Here is a 20,219-nt window from a genome sequence, read left to right on the forward strand (position 1 = left end):
GGTGTTGTGTTTTATCCATCATTGCCTCTCGCATCAACTCTTCTTCCTTCATGTCACTGTTGTGCGTTTGTGCTGTTCATCTCGTCCCAGAGCTTCTGGCATCTGCCTGCCCTCTTTAGATCATGTGTCAGCTTCCCTTCTTGTCAAGACACTACATTGGCGTTAGAGTGACTTGAGTCCCGATTTTTATCTAGGACCCAAAGCACCGATGTCTCAGACTCAAGCATCAACTCTACTCTTTACTCTCTACTACGTTTTTTAGCAGGCCATAATAATTCAGCTTCCATGTAGATCTATATCAGAGACGGTAAATAAAGATGGACAAAAGCACTGCTCCCCAAAAGGGAAGCCAAAGCTTCTTGATACCCCCTGGTGGCTGGCTGCAGCATCAAGCCATGGTCATTCATGCTAGCAGTTAATATATATATATATTTAAGTGTAAGTTAAGTTATTTTATTCCATAAAAATGGGATGAAACACCATTATTGATTAATGCTTAGACAGACTCATGATTGGTCAAGAGCTTGCATCAGTAGGAACTTGATATTTATGGCATTCACCATAATAGTGCCCAGAAATGAGACAAAAGGGTCTCAAAATAAAACAGAATATAACTGAATGTGCGATAACAGAAAAAATACTTAACTTAACGCAAGGAGGAAACAACAGAGACAAAAATCTAAAAACTAATCGCAAGGAAAGGAAACCAAATTGGTAAAAGTCCTTAAACACATTGATCTGATCTCAGACTCACCTCAGACTTGAACACTTGGAACATTGGTAGAGGAAAATGTTTGGTTATTATCATAACATGTACTCCAATCAAGCACATGGTTAAAACAAACGACCGGTATGCTTATTACTTAATATTGTGTGGAACAAATATGGTAAAAAGAATAATCTAACAGCACCCTTAATGTAGACCCACATTTCACAAACTAGTTATGATGAATAAGCTCTAATAAGCTATAATATTACATGCAGGGGATGACCTACACAGTATACATCACAGTCCAGAATAAAGAATATTATTAGACACTATAGAGGAAATCATTGTTCAACACTTTCATATTAGATTATTCCTCGAACTTCAGTGCAGAGGATAGTAGAAGAATAAGAATACAGATGACGCGTGCCGTGTGTCCAGTTTTGAAATCATGAGGTCAACTGAAAAACTGCATTTTTTTTTTTGTCTCATACCTGACTGAGAGGGAGGCTTACGTCATACTTCACTGTTATGACAGTGATATACACAAAAAGTCAATAAAAAGTCTATGCTGCACATGTAGTACCTCCAATTGTTGATAGTCTATGTGAAGGCACTCTTGCTTTTCTTCTTTCATTTCCACACAGTGGGACAGAACCATATTTTAGTCATCATGCATCATGCAAGTCAATTCATTTGTACACTCCATTATTTGTAAGTTTAAAGTATTTTGTATAAAGAACACAACAGCCCCCCCCCCCCCCCGTTTCTGCTCCACCAGCTTCAATGATTATTCAGCAGTCCTTTAGCTGAATTTCATGCAGCTAGGTTTTAAGGGGTTATGACTTACCAACAGTACAGCCACGTACTGAAGCTGCTGCAGCTATGCCACAGGCTGTGCTATATGTTGAAGATGTCTGCCCGCTTAAAGGTTTAACAGTTCAGAGGCCACTGAGACAACACATATGTGGACTTGAGCGCGGAGTGGGTTAGTTTGTGCTGCTGGTAGTGTCTTCTGCAGGCTTCTGATGTTGTGAAGGAATGCTGATAGTGAGGAAAACCCTGAAGAAATCACTAAACATTCATCAAAAAAATCTCAATAATCTGAATACCTGAATATATAACCCCCAAAACACCTTAATATAAAGCAGTCCAGTATAACAGCATCACTGGCCTTGACCTCAGTGGAAATCATTGAATTGCGTCAAAAGAAAACTTTATGGCAGAATATTTTAATTGGATACATCACCCATATATCGGGTGGAAGATCTGGAGCTACAGTGTGTGAATGTTTGGTTAAAGGGAATCAGAATCAGGATCAGAGTCATAGTCAAAGTCAGAATCGGAAATACTGTGTAAAGTCACAGGTGTCAGGCTGTTCCACTGATCAGTGAACATTAATATAAAGAGTACGGGGTTCAAAAATCTGCTTTGTAGATATTTGATTAGGAAGAACGTGCAGCTCATTACTCTCACTGCATTTGGGTGAGTAACACTGAGCTAAAAGATAATTTAGTGTTTGTTTACAAGAAAACTCAACAGGGCTCCTCACTGTTCGGCAGCTTGCCTTGACTGTAAGATGACAAGCTATTTGAGGTAAGACTAAACTAACTAGATGTATAATATGTGTACAGGATAGAACACGTTTCACACAATAATGATAATAATTTTTTCATATGATAAATTACCTTTACTTTACTATTTAAAATCTAATTCATGGAATATTTTATTATTCTTTTTTTCTTGGCACAAGATAGCATAGGTCTTTCCAGCAACCTCAGAAATGTAGGAAATGTATTCTTAAATTAAGAGAAGCTTCCCTTGAACAAACAATCGGATCGACACCAGGCTGGAGCTGCGTCTGTTTGCACAGAGCATTTAACATAAATAATACTCATCTGCCTTTAGGCTGGTAAGAATTCAAAGTGATGCCATTTGCCCAGCAGCAAATGGTTTTATTTATTTATATTTTTATGTCCAAATCAATATCTAGACCCTGAGGCAGCTCACTGCAGAGCAGATATCTGGAGGTGGGAGAGAAAGCACTTGTGATGTGGACATTGCACAATGGTTTAACTTCCCAGCATAAAATAGTAATAATAAGCACATAATCTGAAATTGCACAAGATAATTTAATCATGAGAAGAAGGGCGATTAACTCATTTTCTGCACGTCTGTGATATGGAGAACCTGCTGCATGGAGAGCAGCCTGTAGCAGGGAAGCTTCTGGGGAAATGAGACTATTCCTGTGGTGGGACTGTTCACACAGAAATGGAGTCACACACCTTCAAGTTACACCTAGTGTGTGAGGCTGTTCTGCAAAAACTCACACCACCTCACCCACCGAGGAACACGTTCACTCATGCACCACCCAGGGAGCGAGGCAGGAGCCAAAATGCTGCGCGCCGCTCAGCTTTAATTGGGGGTAAAATCCGGTGGCTGTGAGTGCGTCTGGTTAAAAAGCACTGGCCCCAGTGGATTTGAAATATGATTCATACTTCATCACAGAGCCTTGAAATGAGCACAGGGCTTCAGAAAAACAGACCTGGGGTTGTTGTAGTTTGACCTGTGGGTTATAATTAATTAACCAGCACTCTTAGTAGAATGTGAAATCTATGGAGTTCATTATTAACAATTCAAAACCAAATACACTGTATACAGTATATATATACAACCAATTCAATTCAAGCCAGTAAACTTTCTCGGCAGTAAAAACTATATAATTGATAATAATAATAATATGTGTTTAATTTATTTTTATTATTATTATTAATTATAGAATTGTTGCACAATTGTTTAGCTTTTTTTGTTGATCATGATGCATTGGCAACATTTGCTATGTTATTCCTCAAATTGATAAACCCATTGTTACTACCAGGCCAAATTTGACCCATCAAATGTTTTAACGAAATTTAAATTAGGCATTAAAAGAAAAGAAACAGATAAAAATGCTTTGCATTCTGTAGACTATTTCAAATAATTTCATGAAGCCTAGTTTATGTCAGAGAAATGGAGCGGGGATCGATGCAGCAGAGTAATGGGCAAACGTTGATGTGATTTTCCTTTTTTTGGTTTCATTTGTTGTTGACCAAAAACATAGTTGTGTCCTCATTATGTCGAGAGGGAGTGGGAACACTAATGGTAGTCGTACCCACTTCTCCTCCCCATCTCACTGTCTCTGTATCTCTGCCGCTCTTGTCTCAGTCGCTTGTTTACATGGTGGAGAGGAGAAAATTATGCTCAGTGGGACACTTGGAGGAAACAGTTTGAAATTGAAATGAGGATGGAGAACCCACCAACCTATTCATCTGAAAATAGCCTTCGGACTTATTCTCTCAAACCTGATCCCTCCACCCCCCCATCCACATTTCAAACACAAACACACACACACACACAGACAGCTGGATTTGTTTTAAATGAATACTGCTCTGTGATAGACATCACTGCCGAGCAAAATGGAACCGTTTTCCTCCTTGAGATTTGAGTGTGGAGGGAAACAACCTGTTTTGTACATATGAGGTTTTTTTTGCTCCCTAGTTGTCATCGATGCATTTCCCTTTCCGTCAAGTCCCAATTGTCACAATTTTCATCAGCAGGTTGTGCTTCTTCAGTCACGCTTTACATGTGTGTGTGTGTATGTGACACTGACAGCAGGAAAAGTACAAGGCTCATAGCAACAAACCAAATGACAACTAGATTTTCCCCATAGCATATTATGTAAAAGTGTCATCTCTGCTTAGTGTACAAAACTCTGGTTAGCAGGTGTGTGTGTGTGTGTGCGTGTATGTGTGTCTCTGTGACATGCTTTTAGGCAAGGGTTAGAATTAAGTTAAGGTTCAGTAACAATTTGGGTTAGCATTTAGTTGTGGGAATTTCACAGGAATATGTGTGGGCATGAATTTGTTTGTGTGTGTGTGATTGACAGTTAACAATGTTGGACTTTTTCCATTTTCCCTGTTTGTGACCCTTTAGAGAGTCAATCTGGCTTATTGGCCAAATAGGCCTAATGATCCAATCGTTTAACAACCACCTGAACGCTCTTCTTTCTTCTGATTCTCATTTGTTTTAAGTCCTGAGACTTGGACTGGGATCAGTCCAATCATATTTCCTTATTTACCCACAGAGGTAATGGTATCTCAGTCAACACGCAGATAGTGTTCATCTAATTTGCTAAGGTTGTGAGATCTGTGCTGCGAGGACTTCTGCCACCGTCTCTAAACAAAGAGACAGAATGTCACAAGGTTCGTTCGAGTCTACATCTTAAGATAGACAGAAGAAAACTGTCCTTCTTACTGGGAGGTTTGTGTAGAGACCTTGCTGTTTCCATATCATTTTAAACCCAGCTACTATTCACATCCACTCTGCTGGGAGACAGGTCTGGTCCTTTCTTCTGTTGAGCTAAATGAAGAACAACTGCAGTAACATGTCCATTTATGTTCCGATTGTCAGAGGAAACTTTATGTCAAGATCTATGGGCAAATGGTTATTCCCATTAAGTCTCCAGTTTCCTTCAGTGGTCATTGATAGAACACATGTAGCAGAACTAGTGGAGCCGTCTTTGCTGAAACAGATTTGGCTTGCAGGTTTACCTTGGTCACCTGCCAGGCCTGTATTTACCATTGAAATGGATGACTAATTCAGTTTTATATAAGGATTTTAAGAAAATGTCAACATGATTGGCTGATTGAGATCGTGGTAATATCTGATTGGACAGCCAGGGAGAGCAATATAGATTTATGAATGAAGCCACAGGAAGTATTTTTGATTGAACCTACACTAAGCTCCACTTAAATACAGTCCTCACTGACATTGTATCAGATGGACTTTGACAAACAGGCCTGTTGCCCTTTAAGAATGCAACAAAAGAAATTAGAGTTATTCAGCTGACAAGTGGGAAAAGGCTAAGAATGAATCAGAAGGGAACATTTTTAGTTTTTCTCAGTCTTAATAGTCGCCAGCTTTTTAGTTTTCTCTCTGCACTTTAAAGATGATTGAAAAAATGTATTAGCAAATGTTCAAATGTGCAAAACAACTGCTTGATCCTTTCATACAGCATTAAGAGGAAACGCTTCCATACAGAGCTGTCTCAATAAATGTCGACTGACTGTACTATGAATACACTGAAGACTTGTTGCTACCAGTTTACTGTGCATCAGGCGTACGTGCATTTCTTTTCTGTGTTGACATTTATTTAGAAAACCAGTCTCGATAACCAACAACAATCTTTCAATATGTAGCAGTCACTGCTGAAAGTTGACTCACAAAACAAACCTTTTTCAATTTCAGATCCAACCTCTGAGATCAAGGTTTAACTGAGCTTCTAAGCCTCTTACAATATGTCCTCTTCTCCCATTACAGATCTTCCAGGGCCTCTTGTGTATTTTCTACAACCTCGGTGATGGAGACTACAACGTTACCCTGCCCACGTATCGGCTGGACAACGGGGAATGGCACGAGGTCCTCCTAGATCGGCACGACAACGAGATGACTCTGAAACTGGACGGTGGTGGAGGACAGCGGGAGGTCACGGGATCGCGAGGCCGGAGCCGAGAAATCATTATTGACCCCAGTGTGGTGATTCTGGGCAATAGCTTCCCATCTGCGGTCAACAAAAGCTTCCAGGGTAAGTAAAAGTCTTTAACTGAGCCAGTTATTCAGCGAGGAGTTGTTAGAGCTGGAGTAGGCACAGACAGATGTCGCCCTGCCAGTCGGATAAGAACACATTTCTCTGTGTCGTTCTAGACGCAACAGACAAAGAAAATATTGTGTTTAATTTCCACAAGTTGTAACATCCTGAGAGGGAATCAGCTATGAGAGAGCATGGACCATCTACTTGTTATGTTACATAGTAGAGACATAGACAAGTGCCCAAGAGTTTGTAACGATTGAATATAATAAATAGATGTTAATCAGAGTCTCAAAGCATCATATTTTGTTTATAATATGATACAACAAAATAGTAAGAGATAAACTAATAGTAGTTATTCTGCACATGTGTATGAATAAATGTGTTTTCCATCAAAATTTGACAAGTAAAATGTTTTATTTGGGGTTCCCACCTAGCTGTGGGGAAGATGCTGGGTGTGTGGTGCTAATAATGAAAATAGATTTTGGGTGAAGGAGCCAACACATACAAAATATCACAATCCTCCTTGAAACTGTATAAATAGATAAAACAGTCAATTTCTGGAAGCACTTTTCAGGAGGATTTCTTGTTGTTGTCTCTCATGCCTGGAACGACACATCAGCCTTTTCATTTGACCCTTTGGCACATCACACACAACACATCCTCTTTGTTGTTAAGCATGTATTTGTGCCTGGACCTAATCAAAATGTGACTGAGCATCATTCTCACCATGACGCCCAGGTTCTTATATGTCCAGCGCCGGCTCACACCTCTGGGTTGTATCTAAGGGCAGACACAAGAGCCCTAGACAGCTCCTTAGGTTGCAGGACTTCCACATTCATTGCCGCCTGCATGAAGTTTGGATGATGTCTACCAAACACTCTTCAGTGCGATTTTGCCAATTCTCCACTGCAAGTTATTTAATAAGAATATTTATGCTCTCCTGTGCCATAACACATTCTCCCATTCTGTGTGGAAAACGTTTCTCTCTTAATTATGCATCCCTGCAAGCGTTCCTTTGCCTGAGCCACGTTAATATGTCTCTCCAGAAAGCTAAGCAAAGTGAATGCAGATTTATTTTTTGGGATCAGGACTTTTAATAACTATTACAAATAAGACATTTCTTGTAGTACCAACATTAATTGCATCCAATTATTATTACATTTTTGTTCTCTTTTTGTGCAACAGCCGTATCTTATCTCATTATCAGTTTTGATTAAATTTACAATGGAGAAAAAACACTGTATTTGAATCCATAGGCCAGGGGTCGGCCACCGTTACTATCAAAGAGCCATTTGTCCCCCTTTTCCACCGAATTACATTTGTCTGGAGTCGCAAAACATAATTGATAACAGAGCTTCTAAAGTTGTATATATAGTCATACAGTATATTCAGTGTTGTGCCAGTTCACTCTTTAAATGAACTAGTTCACTCATTCATTTGTTTTATTTTTTATCAGGAGGATTTAGGTGACAAACGTAAGGTCATGTGTTTGGTTCTGAATCTATGGTGTCGGATCATGTCTGCGTGTCGCTCCGCTCATTTCAAGGCCGAGTCCTGACTGTGAGCGTCACGTCTCCTGTTGTACTGAGCACAACATGTTGGCGAGTCATTTTTCATGATGTTTAAATGCAGCCTCATAAACTCTGGAGCGAATCAGACAAACACCAGGTTACCTCATGGGCTGAGTGTGATCAGAGTGGAGGAGGACAGAGAAACTCCAGCTCGGTACAAACCACCTGCAGCTTCAGCGCTGATAAGATAAGATAAGATGGATACTTTATTAATCCAGAGGGAAATTCAGATCATCCAGTAGCTTGTACACTTAACACATCACTGACATATACACATAAATCACATAAATCACATATATCACATACGGAGAGCATATATACAGATACAGGTATGGAATGCAATGATGTGATTGTGTCAGTGTCCAGTATTTAAATTGATTTTGTGCTGGAGTGGTTAATACAACAAAATATAAACTGTATATATATTATAAAACAGCAGAAATATATATATATATATAAATATATAGGAATATCAATCAATCAATCAATCAATCAAATTTTACCTGAATAGCCCATATTCACAAGTTACAATTCTTCTCATGGGCTATAACAGGGTGTGACACCCTCTGTCCTTAACCCTCAACAAGTAAGGAAAAACTACGAAAAAACCCTTTTAACAGGTAAAAATACGTAGAAACCTCAGAGAGAGCCACATGTGAGGGATCCCTCTCCCAGGACGGACAGAAGTGCAATAGGTGCCACGGATATTGTAATTTCATGCCGGGAAGATCTCTCCCCCCCACTCTCCCTCTGTGTGGTGTTATGAAGCCGAATGGCTCTGGGGACAAAGGACCTCCTCAGCCTTTCCGATGTGCATGACAATGACAGGAGTCTGCCACTGAAAACGCTCCTCTGACCAATGAGAGTTTTGTGAAGTGGGTGGTGCTCATTGTCCAAGATCACTGAGCATCTGTGACCAGAGAAACTCTGTGTTTTCACTGTTTCCACCGTTCTTCGACAAAGTCACTGACCGGCTGCTTCACGTGAACGAGCTCTAATCTCACTGTTTGTGTCAGTGAGACACAAACAGTGAGATTTGGGCCTCACGCACACACACACACACACACACACACACAAACACACACGCACACACACACAGTGTTTCGCCCACTCTGGTATTTCACGTGATGGCCTAATAAACGATGATGATTTAAAAAGCTTGCTGGAGTGAACGTCACTCAGGTTCAAATTCATCATATGAAAATGTTTTCGTTCAGTTCGTCGTTCACGAAAAATATGAACGCGTTCAATCAACGCAGTCATGTACAGCAATGTAGAGGAAGACACTGCAGAGGGACTGAGGAGCTGCATGTGTAAGTTAGGTGTCTCTCCCTTAAATTCAATAAATGCCTTTCAAACACAGTCCTCGGAGGCGGGGCTAGACATGCCTTCCTCCCCTCCACACACACACACCCACACACAAACTTACATAAACGATAAACCAGTTTGATTCAGCAACATTTTCTAAACTGCACAGGCAGCCAGTATCAAGACAGCCAGAGACACAGTTGAAGGGCAGGAGAGGATGGGCGACGTCTGTAAATGATGGCTGATTTGCTGTTTTAGGGTTTTAGTTTCAGCATACATCTGAAAGCAGCCTTCCAGATTCTCCCTTTTGAGCAGTCACTGATAGCGAGGGCTGCTCAACTTTGATCAAAGGATGTTTACCTTTCTAAATGTCTCTATATAAATGTCATGATGTATAGACTTCCCAAATAGTTGACTCTGAGCATTGGCCCTACAAGGTGCAAGATGGTTTGACACCTTACAGGTGGCGACTTATTCAACAACTCAAATAACACATTTATGTTTACAGTACGTCTTCAGAGAGAAACTCTTATCTTCTTTTTAAGGGTAACATTTTGATGACTTGCTTCTCTGCTTGAATAGAAGGATTTTCTCTGCCTTCCTTTTGGAAAGAAAACACTATTCAAAGAGATGTCTACAAGCACTGAAGTCAGCAAAGGAACGCTACTTCTCCCGCCTGCTTTCACGCTCCGAGCGCTGCAGTCTTTGTGGGTCATCAACCCTTTTCTATCAGTGTGAGGTAACGCAGCCTTTCAGGTAGGAGTCAACTGAGACACTTGAATGAAACAGGACTTGTGTGCTGCTGATCTGATGGAAAGAGCCTTTTCTCGACACATTGGAAACATTAATCGAAAATTCATTAAAAATACATAATTCATGGTCTGTATTTAAATAGCACACAAAGCTCTTAACAGCACAGTTTGCCATTCACCCATTCACACGCACATGTATACAGTACATCTATGCGCAGCACTTTATCCGTCACACATCACTCTAACACTGCCGGCACAGCAGGGAGGGTCAATTTGAATCAATATGTTGCCCAAGGACACTTTGGCATGCAGAATGGGGGAGCCTGGGATGGAACTACTGACATTCTGGTCAGTGGTCGACGGACTCTAACTCCTGGGCCTCAGTTTTTCACTCATTCTAGGTGTCTTCAAGTGTTTTCCTTTTTTCTAGACAAAAAAACTCTGCTTTCTTTAAGAAAAGTCAAACTGCTAAAGAAAGAGAATTTCAAAGTGTTTAATTCCTAAGAATAGAACAATGAGTTTTCTTTTCTGTGAAAAACACTTTGTAAATGGACTCCCCAAGCTTCACCCCCCTTTAGAGCCAATACGCTCATCTGAACGTAATTATCACTGGGTGAGAACAGAGCAGGTAAGAGGTGAGAAAAATAACAGATGTGAAATGAATCAGCCATCAGAAATAGTTAATACTGAAAATCTCTACAAGAGGAATATTCAGTGTGAACATAATGCCACAACTGTTGGATCAGAGCGTACTTTAAAAAATTGTTCTAATTGAAAGCAGAAGGGAGAGTAGACGGAAACAGGATGTGACAGTCAAGCAGCTGTCCACATCTGCTGAATCAGATTGCAATTGATGAAAATCCTGCTTGAGAAAGTAAGAGGAAATATCAGCAGTTGCCCAAGAGATTGCCGAGGCTGTGGTTTCATTTGGTGCTACGGGACTTCAAAAATGGCAATTTGAACTTATTGTTTGTTTAACAAGTTTTCCTTCAGCCTCTTGCTTCTCCAGCTGTTCCCGTGCAGACGTACTTGACAGATGCTGAATGTGAATGCAAAGCCTGATGAACTACACTGACAAAGGGTAGTGCTGCACAGAGCTAGAGATTCAGCCGACATTCCAGCTCAAAAAAAAAAAAGCCCTTCACATTTGCTGCTCCTAACACCTGGTCTGTGGAAAGTCGTCTCTGATAACAACTCTTAATGGCTCCGAAAGAAGCTGACCACCAATGTAAAGGCATGTGGATCAAATGTCTGTGAATCAAAGTGTGTTACCAGTTGTTGTCAAAGATTCAGTAACAAAACATTTTTCAAAACTTGCAGATGTAACACACTACACTTTTTCGCTTGTTTTGAATGGATACAATATACACAGATATATTGTATCCATTCAAAACAAGTGAAAAATGATGCATAATTGTACGCTATTACTTTGAAAGTGTTGGTGCTTTCCATTCATTTTAAAAACTTTTCATCAAATGAATTGATCATACATTAGAAATAAATCATTTTTTGACAGCCACTGGGCTTCTTCAGAACACAATGATAAGCAGCTAATGTTCATTGTCCGACTCTTTGTTTTGTGCTGCAATATATTTCCTAAGCTTGCTCTTCAAAGTCCAGCTCTGTGACTACAAAGCAAACAAAACCAGGTTGTGTTATTTTAATTCTTAGACAAATGGCTTAAGAGGAAGTGATCCGCAGTCATGACACTTCTGTCTGTGTCAGTCCGATATGATGCAATAACAATAATCAGATTATCAAAATGATCTGGAGAGTGGAATGTTATTGCTGGTGGGCCTGTTTTTACCCGTGGGCCAGCAGTGGCCGACCTCTGCTGTAGATTCTTTGAGTATGCAGAAGAAGAAAACTCAGTTCACACACGTTTGCTACTCTTCTATGTAGTCGTCGAGTGTGCATTTTCCTATTGTTACTTTTGTCATGTTCGAGCTTGACATTTCCATAAATGGGCTTTCTATATGTTTCCTATGGTGCTGAAAGTTTATTCTGAAAACCACCACTCTCTTATCTGTCTGTTCAGTCGCCAGCAAAGAAATTGGGCACATACGCAAATGTAGCAGTGGCAAAACTTCCCCTTCCTGTTCACTTCTGTCTGAGCGAGGGGGTGAATAAAGCATTCACTTCCTGCGATGAAGCAAATCTGCAGTGAAACTTAGTTTAGAGTTCAGCTTTGGTGATTTTTGACCTGAGACATTCACCTTTATTTGTGTGTGTGTGACCTCGCCTGTCACCTGCATAATAACCCTAAAGGCAAAACCACAAGTTGTATACCTAGTTTTTTTCCACAGAGCTTCATCTTTGCTCTGCAGACATTAGATATCGATATTCTCATCTTACTCCAGCAGGGAAGTAAATAAATTCGATTATTTCCCGAAATGTCCGACTTTTTATCTAAAACTTGCTGAGTGGAACAATGCCAGCTCCACTTCCTCTCTCGTGATTAAACCCACACAATGGGCACACACTGATTCTTCTGAGGCTCGGCTACAAACGACAGGCAGTCTGAAAGAATGAATTCCCCAAAACTGACTTGGTTTAAAGTAAGTCGGCGGATGAGTCATAACGTACAGTATTGACTGAACTCTCAGGCCAGGTGTAAAAGAGTCAGAGCGAGGAGCGACTGCACATGAACCTAAAGGATGATTCATGCAGTCGAAAAGACTCAGCCAGTAAAGTAGTGTGAATGAGGAAGTACAGGAACTGGAACAAGGTAAAATGCTGTGTGATAGCAGAGAGAAGAGGAGGTCAGAACCATGGAGAGAGACTGATAGAAAGAGAGAGACAAAAAGAGAGAGAGCTCCCTGGAGTTTGACTGTGAGAGGTGTATCTGACTGTGCCTCAGGCAGTAAAAGACAATGCATGTTTTTTAAATGGACTTTAAAAGTATTTTGTTTCAAAGGAGGCAGATGTGAGAGTTGGCTGGAAAGTGTACTTTGATTTGGGACCATAAACAGTAGAAATATATGACCTCTGACGCTCGTGGCTCCGTCGCTCCTTGGAAACACTTGAGCAACATCCACTTCACTGAGGTAGACATGATGAGTAAATGCAGACCTTCAAACGTTACACCAGCCTCCAGGAAACAGATCTGAGACACTCTGCTCTGCAGTGAGACCTGTCGTTAGGAAAGCATATTGACATTTCATGTTGGATTTGATACTAGATTAGTGTCTTCATATGTAATTATTCAATGTAAAACAGATTAATTTAGAATCAATGAGTCCACCATGGACATTCATTTCTAGATGCATAGGATAACTGATTGCTTTTTACTGCAGCCTATATCCAGGGTGTCATTTAAAGACAACAGAGAATCAGTGCTATAAGCTCTGAGCCTTCATTCTCATAGCAGGCGTTAAGAATTTACTGATTGATTAAAACCTGTATTTGAAGTGTACAAGTAAACATAATATGATCAAACACAACAAATTAAATTAGAGTAATACTTAAACAATAGTAGAAGAAAAAAACAATTATAACTGCAAGAGACAATTAAATGATAACCAGGACAAAGTCATCATTAAAAACCATCACATTCTACTGGTCGTAACGTGTTAGTGTCGCTCCCCACTCTGTGATACACTGAACTCAGTGCTTCATTGTAGAGAGAAACAAAGTCAGAGAGTAGACACAAACTCTCTGTGTTAGTTTATGTAGTATTCTACTTCCATTCGTCCATTATCTATCCTGTTCATCCTTACAGGGTCGCAGGGGGAGAAGGTAAATGGATTTATATTTATGGCGCTTTAGTCTTGATGACCACTCAAAGCTCTTTACAGGACAGTTTCACATTCGCCCAATCACACACACATTCATACAGTGCATCTATCCCAGCACTTTGTTATTCTATGGGGGCCATTCATGGTTCAGCATCTTGCCCAAGGACACTTCGGCATGCAGATTGTTCAGACTGGGGATTGAACCGCCGACCTTCAGGTTGGAGGACGACCACTCTACCCCTCAGCCACAGCCGCCACAAAAAAAAAAAGACCTTCACATTTGCTGCTCCTAACACCTGGTGTGTGGAAAGTCGTCTCTGACAACAACTCTTTGAGGCTCCGAATGAAGCTGACCACCAATGAAAAGGCATGTGGATCAAATGTCTGTGAATCAAAGTTTGTTACCAGTTGTTGTCAAAGATTCAGTAACAGAACATTTTTCAAAACTTGCATATATATTGTATCCATTCAAAACAAGCAAAAATGATGCATAATTGTACGGTATTACTTTGAAAGTTTTGGTGCTTTCCAAGGAGCAATCCGTATTCTACCTTCACATAATATTGTGTTCTTTTGAATACTTGATCGAATGACTGAACTGTGGCTAGTACAGATGTGTAAAGGTGACCAGGAAGTCTGTCTATGTATGTGTTATGATGAACAGTTTGGTGAGTAAGTCTCAGGTAGGTTCTAGGTGATAAGTTTCAAAGTTATTTGACTAAAACTCATACAACTGCTCATTCTTCTTTTTAGCAATGTTAGCATATTCCCTGACCTCAGTTTGAAGTTTGGCTACACAAATTATAAAAACCTATGTAATTGATTTAATTGTATTCTGCTGGTCTTCCAGAAGTGTCTCAGTCATGTACCCCAAAGAAGCAGTGACATTTGTAAACAGCACAGCTGTGCAAACACCACGGAGCACATAATGTGAAGTCCCACATGTGTGCAAGTCTTTGCCTTCTGTGTTCTCAGATGCTTTTTTACTAAATCGCATTTTTAAGATGCTGTAATAAACACCTCACAACATGAAGATCAATATAACACCGCGTTCACTAAAATATATTCAGCGCACTGACTGGGACGGAGCAGTCTGGGTCTTAAAAACAACATTGGATTTATGCAGCGAGTGTTCGCTCACAGGTACACCAGGCTCAGTATAATTACATTGTGTGTCTGTGTTGGTGAATGGAGATAACAGTGTGTTTCTTGTTCCACTGAGCTCTGCTTTCCATTTCTCCTGCTGCAGGCTGCATGAGGGACCTACGCCTCAATGGTCGCTATATGCCAATGGACAGCCAGCCGCGAGATGGGGTTTCCCAGGTCAGCGTGCAGGGCCTCTCCCTCGGGTGCTCGTCTGACTCCTGCAAAAGGAACCAGTGTAGTTCCCCGTTCACCTGCGTCGACTTGTGGAGAGTGCACGAATGCAGGTACACACACACACACAAACACACACACACAACCCCATACACTCTATGCAACCACATGTTCACACTTGGCTGCTCCACGTACACACTCATCAGATTGAAGCAAAGGCATGAGGACTCATATATTTAACCCAACTCACGCTTCCTCTGAAGCCATTTTCCAGCTTTTGACCTTGGTATTGTTTTTGTTCATACTCACATGAATGTGTTTTAAAATAAATCAACCCTGACCTGCTTGAAAATGTTCGAAAAATGTTGAAAGTTATAGAAGAAAAAGCATCACTTAACCTTTATTTGTTCCAAAGCTGATGAAGCGTGCAAATACCAAGGCATCCGTTTTATAGAGCCAGAAGTCCATGCACTTTCACATTGCATACAATTAAAGGAATTATTATTATATAAGTTATTTTTTAATAATGTGATTATTGAAGAATTATTATAAAAACCTTAATACAACCATATTAATAATCTGACCAGCCCACGACATCTATTTTCAGCTCTCTTTCATATTAAATATACGCAAATCAATTATAATATAAAACAAGAGTGCTGTTAGGGTGGCTGTGGCTGAGGGGTAGAGTGGTCGTCCTCCAACCTGAATGTCGGCGGTTCGATCCCCAGTCTGAACAATCTGCATGCCGATGTGTCCTTGGGCAAGATGCTGAACCCTGAATGACCCCCCATAGAATAACAAAGTGCTGGGATAGATGCACTGTATGGATGTGTGTGTGAATGTGAAACTGTACTGTAAAGAGCTTTGAGTGGTCATCAAGACTAAAGCGCTATATAAATACAAATCCATTTACCATTACCATGTTTGAGAATTTCATTTCACTGTCTAATTATCAAACCAATGTGATGCTGTATTTGTGGGCTCCCTGTGAGAGGCAGGGTCATGACATTGTAACACTAATTAGAGCAAGAAAATGGAAAAATTTAGAACGCTTCACTGATTCAACTGTGAGAGAAAAAAAACAGTCTTTGTCCTCATTGGGTCATTTTCAACTCCCCACTGATGACCATAACGATGTCCCTGTAGTTGACGTTTCAGCTGATGAGCAATAACAGCAACAGATAGATGAAGCCAGAAGTGTTACATATTTCATACGTGAAAAGCACTCCAGAGAGTAAACCACAGATAAATTAATTTTGTATTCTTCACTTAACCTAGATCCTCCCATAGAGATACAATATGAGATCAAATGCATGCAGATAACACCACATAAACACATTAAAAAGCAAAATAATGACATGTGAAATGTCTCTTGGCCTCTTCTTGGCTTGACAAGAAGCCTGCAATAAAACTCGGGATGAGTTTTGAATGCCTTGGGTAGTTTACCAGGTCCAGTCCAATTTTGCTAAAAATATCTCAAACTGTGCTGCCTCAGTTTGGACTGATGTTTTTCAGCCTGTCTTTAGCAAGTCCCTCAACTTTAGAGAAGTTTTGCGGTAAATCACTGCACTACACCATCAAACTTTTTTTCTGGTGATTACAGATTGCGTGAGTGGCTCAGAGGAATCTGTCTTGGATCTCTGCTGGATCCCCTGTCCAAAATTTAAGGATTATCGTCCTAGATACAAGATGGATTGAAATCCTACATTGACTGCAGCTACTTCTCTTTCAACTTATCCCAAGGTCTTCTTTTTTTCTAAATTTAGTCTACTCTTTTTCTTCTTGTCAGGCAAAACGTTGTTTTTTCAGATAACCAGTTTAACCTGTTTTCAGGTATTTTCGTTCACAAGAAATGAATATAGACTTTGTGTTTGTAATGTCCAGTGTTGGGAAAAACGCAGTACAAAGTAACGCGTTACTGTAATTCCACTACTTTTAGCGGTAACGAGCATGTAACGAGGTTTTATTTTAAGTCAAGTAACGCAGTTACAATTACTGAAATTTAAATGAGTTTGTTACTCGCGTTACGTCGATCGCGATCTAGCGGTCGACCGCGAAGGACGTGTGGGACGATCGCACTGGACAAGAGGCAGTCATGAGGACGCTCCGGCGCACGTAACAGCTCTTTTTCTTTTCTTCGCCCCCCGCCACATGGTCGCGCGTTTAGATGTCTCATCTGCTCTCTGTATCGCTCACGGCGGAGTTCCATCCACATGCGCACACACACAGGTGAGCACCCTCCCACCAGCGGACAGAGAGCTTCCCCCCCCCCCCCCCCCCCCCCCACACACACACACCCAATAAAAGGGAAACACTGACAGCGTTGGCGTGTCTATTAAATCTTCATTGGGCCTAATGTGGTAAAAAAAACACTGTTAAATGACTGAGACAGTTATTTTGTATTAAGTTAAGTATTAAAAGGGATTTTTGTACTACTGCTTTATTTGAAGGCCTGTTGCCCTGTTGATTACAAAAAATATGTTTATTGTGTTTAACTGTTCAGTACTTCAGTAACATTTAACATTTACATTTAACATTTTCATTACATTTAAAAAGCAGACATAAAAGTAACTTAAAAGTTACTTTCCCTATTAACAAATTACTGTTGATATACAGTAACTGGTGAAGTAATTCAATTACTTTTAAAATAAGTAACTAGTAACTGTAACTAATTACTAATTTTCAGTAATTTGCCCAACACTGGTAATGTCCATAAAATGTCCATAAAAAGCCTTACTTAATTGATGTGTTACTGATCCAGTTCTTGATTGGACAGCACATGCTGGAATGACTAAACGTTTGAGGTGACTGCCAGACAAGCTGTAAAAACTGTTTGCAGGTTATCACATGTTATGTCTATTATGTTTTCTTTTTGACAAGATTTCTTGACTTTGAAAAATAGCAAGTGCATTAGTAACACTACTACTGAGGTTATAGAGGATTCATACTTCAGAACAGTGTCAAAGTCATTCAGTGCATCATATAACTTTGTACATTCATTTAAAGCTGGGTGAGCTGGTGTGCATGTTGCTACATGTTAGTAGTGACAGGAGTTAATCCAATGGAGAGAATTCAGGAGGAAGGCTAAAAAAAAAAAAGAATTCCACCTAAAAAATGTTGCACAGTAAAAACCATTAAAACTTTAGAAAGGATGTGCCCGCTAAGACTGTATGTCATTCTCCTTAAGGGGTTTGGCAGGTCATAAAAACAACCGTATGGTTCTTTCTTCTCTGTCCCAGTGTGAGGTAAACACAGGATTTGTAAGGCTAATGCAGTGCACCGCTTTTCTGTTGAAAGGGAAAAAAAGGTTGAGCCAGGATCAACTTTTGACACTTGTTTTGTTTTGTTACTGTCAGTCGAAATGTGTCCTCTGGGGGACTGTCAACAGTTAAAACCCCGTGAGAGGCAGTGTGCTCTGCAGACAGCCGTGTCTTCCTTGCAATTGTGCAAAGGAATATGCAGTGAACCTCACCTGCTCAGTCACCGAGCTAAACACCGAAAACGTTGGAGGTGAAAACAAATTATTTTCCCAGCCCTCTGAACCTGATGGGATTCACACTTTTGCTAGATCAACATTTTACATGCACTGCCGAATGACTTTCTCTATTCCTGGGTTTGTTTGTCAGCGGGATATGGGAAATGTCGTGCAGTGAAAAGCTGCAGTAAACTAACAGCCCTCTCCTGTGGCACGCACTGAATCAAACATTGAGTGCTCTTAGCCACATCCACTAATCTCAGCAATTTTTTCTGCCACTGGAAACATCAGCCTGCATTGTGTCTGTGCAGCCTCCTGGCATTTAATCTTTCCTTTCCCTTTTCTCCCACTCCACTGATCCACTCACCCACATCATCTATCCACCAACCTATCTATATTTATATACGGCTCTGGCTCTGGCTCTCTGCTCCACCATTTATTGGCTTGTTGGGCTCTAACCTTGCTTACTTCTGATTCAGTTCAGTAATTTAGCCCCTGTCCGGCGGACACATACCTACCACTCAATATAAACATGAAAACTCTCCATCTTCTCCTTGCTTGTTTTCAAAACTTGACCTTAACTCTGAAGGATGATACGAGTAGTAATTGGTCTAGTGATGCCTCTAAACCCAAGTACTTTCCCAAAGTAGTAAAATTGTCTAATATTGTCATACATTGTGTGAATAACAATTCTACCAAGGGATCAAATTAACGCACAAAAACATTGATTTGTCATTGTTATTGATTTATTTGTTTTTGTTATTTTTGATTACTAAAAAAGCCGTAACAACAGTTGTTTAGCAAGCCATGTCAAAGGAGTGTTTCCAATTGATTATCTACACTGTGGCGGCCCACCATCTAAATTGTTCTGCCACAATTTGATATGATTATGAAAAGAAAATATTTCACACTTATTTCACAAAATCCCTGTCAGAGATCCCTAACTTTGGGTTTTGCACCCTTAGCCCATTGTATAGCTGTGTGCAGCGCAATGTGACACATGCTTGTGCTATCAATCATAAAGGTTTTCCCATCCACATAGACAGTCAGATAGTCTTTAAGTTACCTTTGCCAAGCTGGTTGTTTTATTTTTGTTTGTTTGTGTGCGTGCAATCAATTCTCTCTCTATGCCTGTAACTCTGACTCTGTTGCGTGTGAGAGCCACCTTCATTCTTTTACATTCGCACCATGATTGAATTAGTTATTCGCTGCAAAGTAAGCAACAATAAATTGTGGGCTCTCCAATTATTCAGATCTGCTCCAACATTTAATGGATTCTTCCTTGGGCCATGTCCCATCCCTCCACAAATTTCATGGGAATTTGTGCAGCTGTTATTCCTCTATCCTGCTAACTATTAACCATATGCTGATGAAAACACATCCTCCTTAGTGGAGGCAACACATTTATTCCGTTGGGTAACAGGTAACTTTATAATAAAACCTTGCACAGGTTTGAAATTTCTACTGAATATCGTTCGGGCAAACTCCAAGCAAGCAGTCACAAACCTTTTAGTCAAGTGGCTTCTCTCTTGCCACTCTCTTCCTGCTGGGCTCAGTTTAGACGAATGGCCCGCTCTATGAGGAGCTTTAGAAATGCTTTCAAACTCTTACCCTGATGTGTACGTCAGCACATTGATCACAGAGGAGTACAGAAAGTTCGATGGACTTCATGGCTTGGTTTTTGTCCTCACATGCAGTGTGAATTTACGGACCGTATATTC

The 20,219-nt window shown here is 40.3% G+C and overlaps 1 protein-coding gene across 1 annotated transcript in view; it reads left to right on the forward strand.

The window, feature by feature from the left end:
* si:ch211-186j3.6 (neural-cadherin) overlaps positions 1-20,219 on the forward strand; it is a 280,670-nt gene that overhangs the window by 238,123 nt on the left and 22,328 nt on the right. The window contains exons 33-34 of the mRNA XM_062390233.1: positions 6,065-6,329; positions 14,953-15,133. Of these exons, the coding sequence (XP_062246217.1) occupies positions 6,065-6,329; positions 14,953-15,133 (446 nt within the window). The remainder of the gene's footprint in view (positions 1-6,064; positions 6,330-14,952; positions 15,134-20,219) is intronic.

The sequence above is a fragment of the Platichthys flesus genome, chromosome 1 (genome assembly GCF_949316205.1).
Source record: "Platichthys flesus chromosome 1, fPlaFle2.1, whole genome shotgun sequence".
Lineage (NCBI taxonomy): Eukaryota > Metazoa > Chordata > Actinopteri > Pleuronectiformes > Pleuronectidae > Platichthys > Platichthys flesus.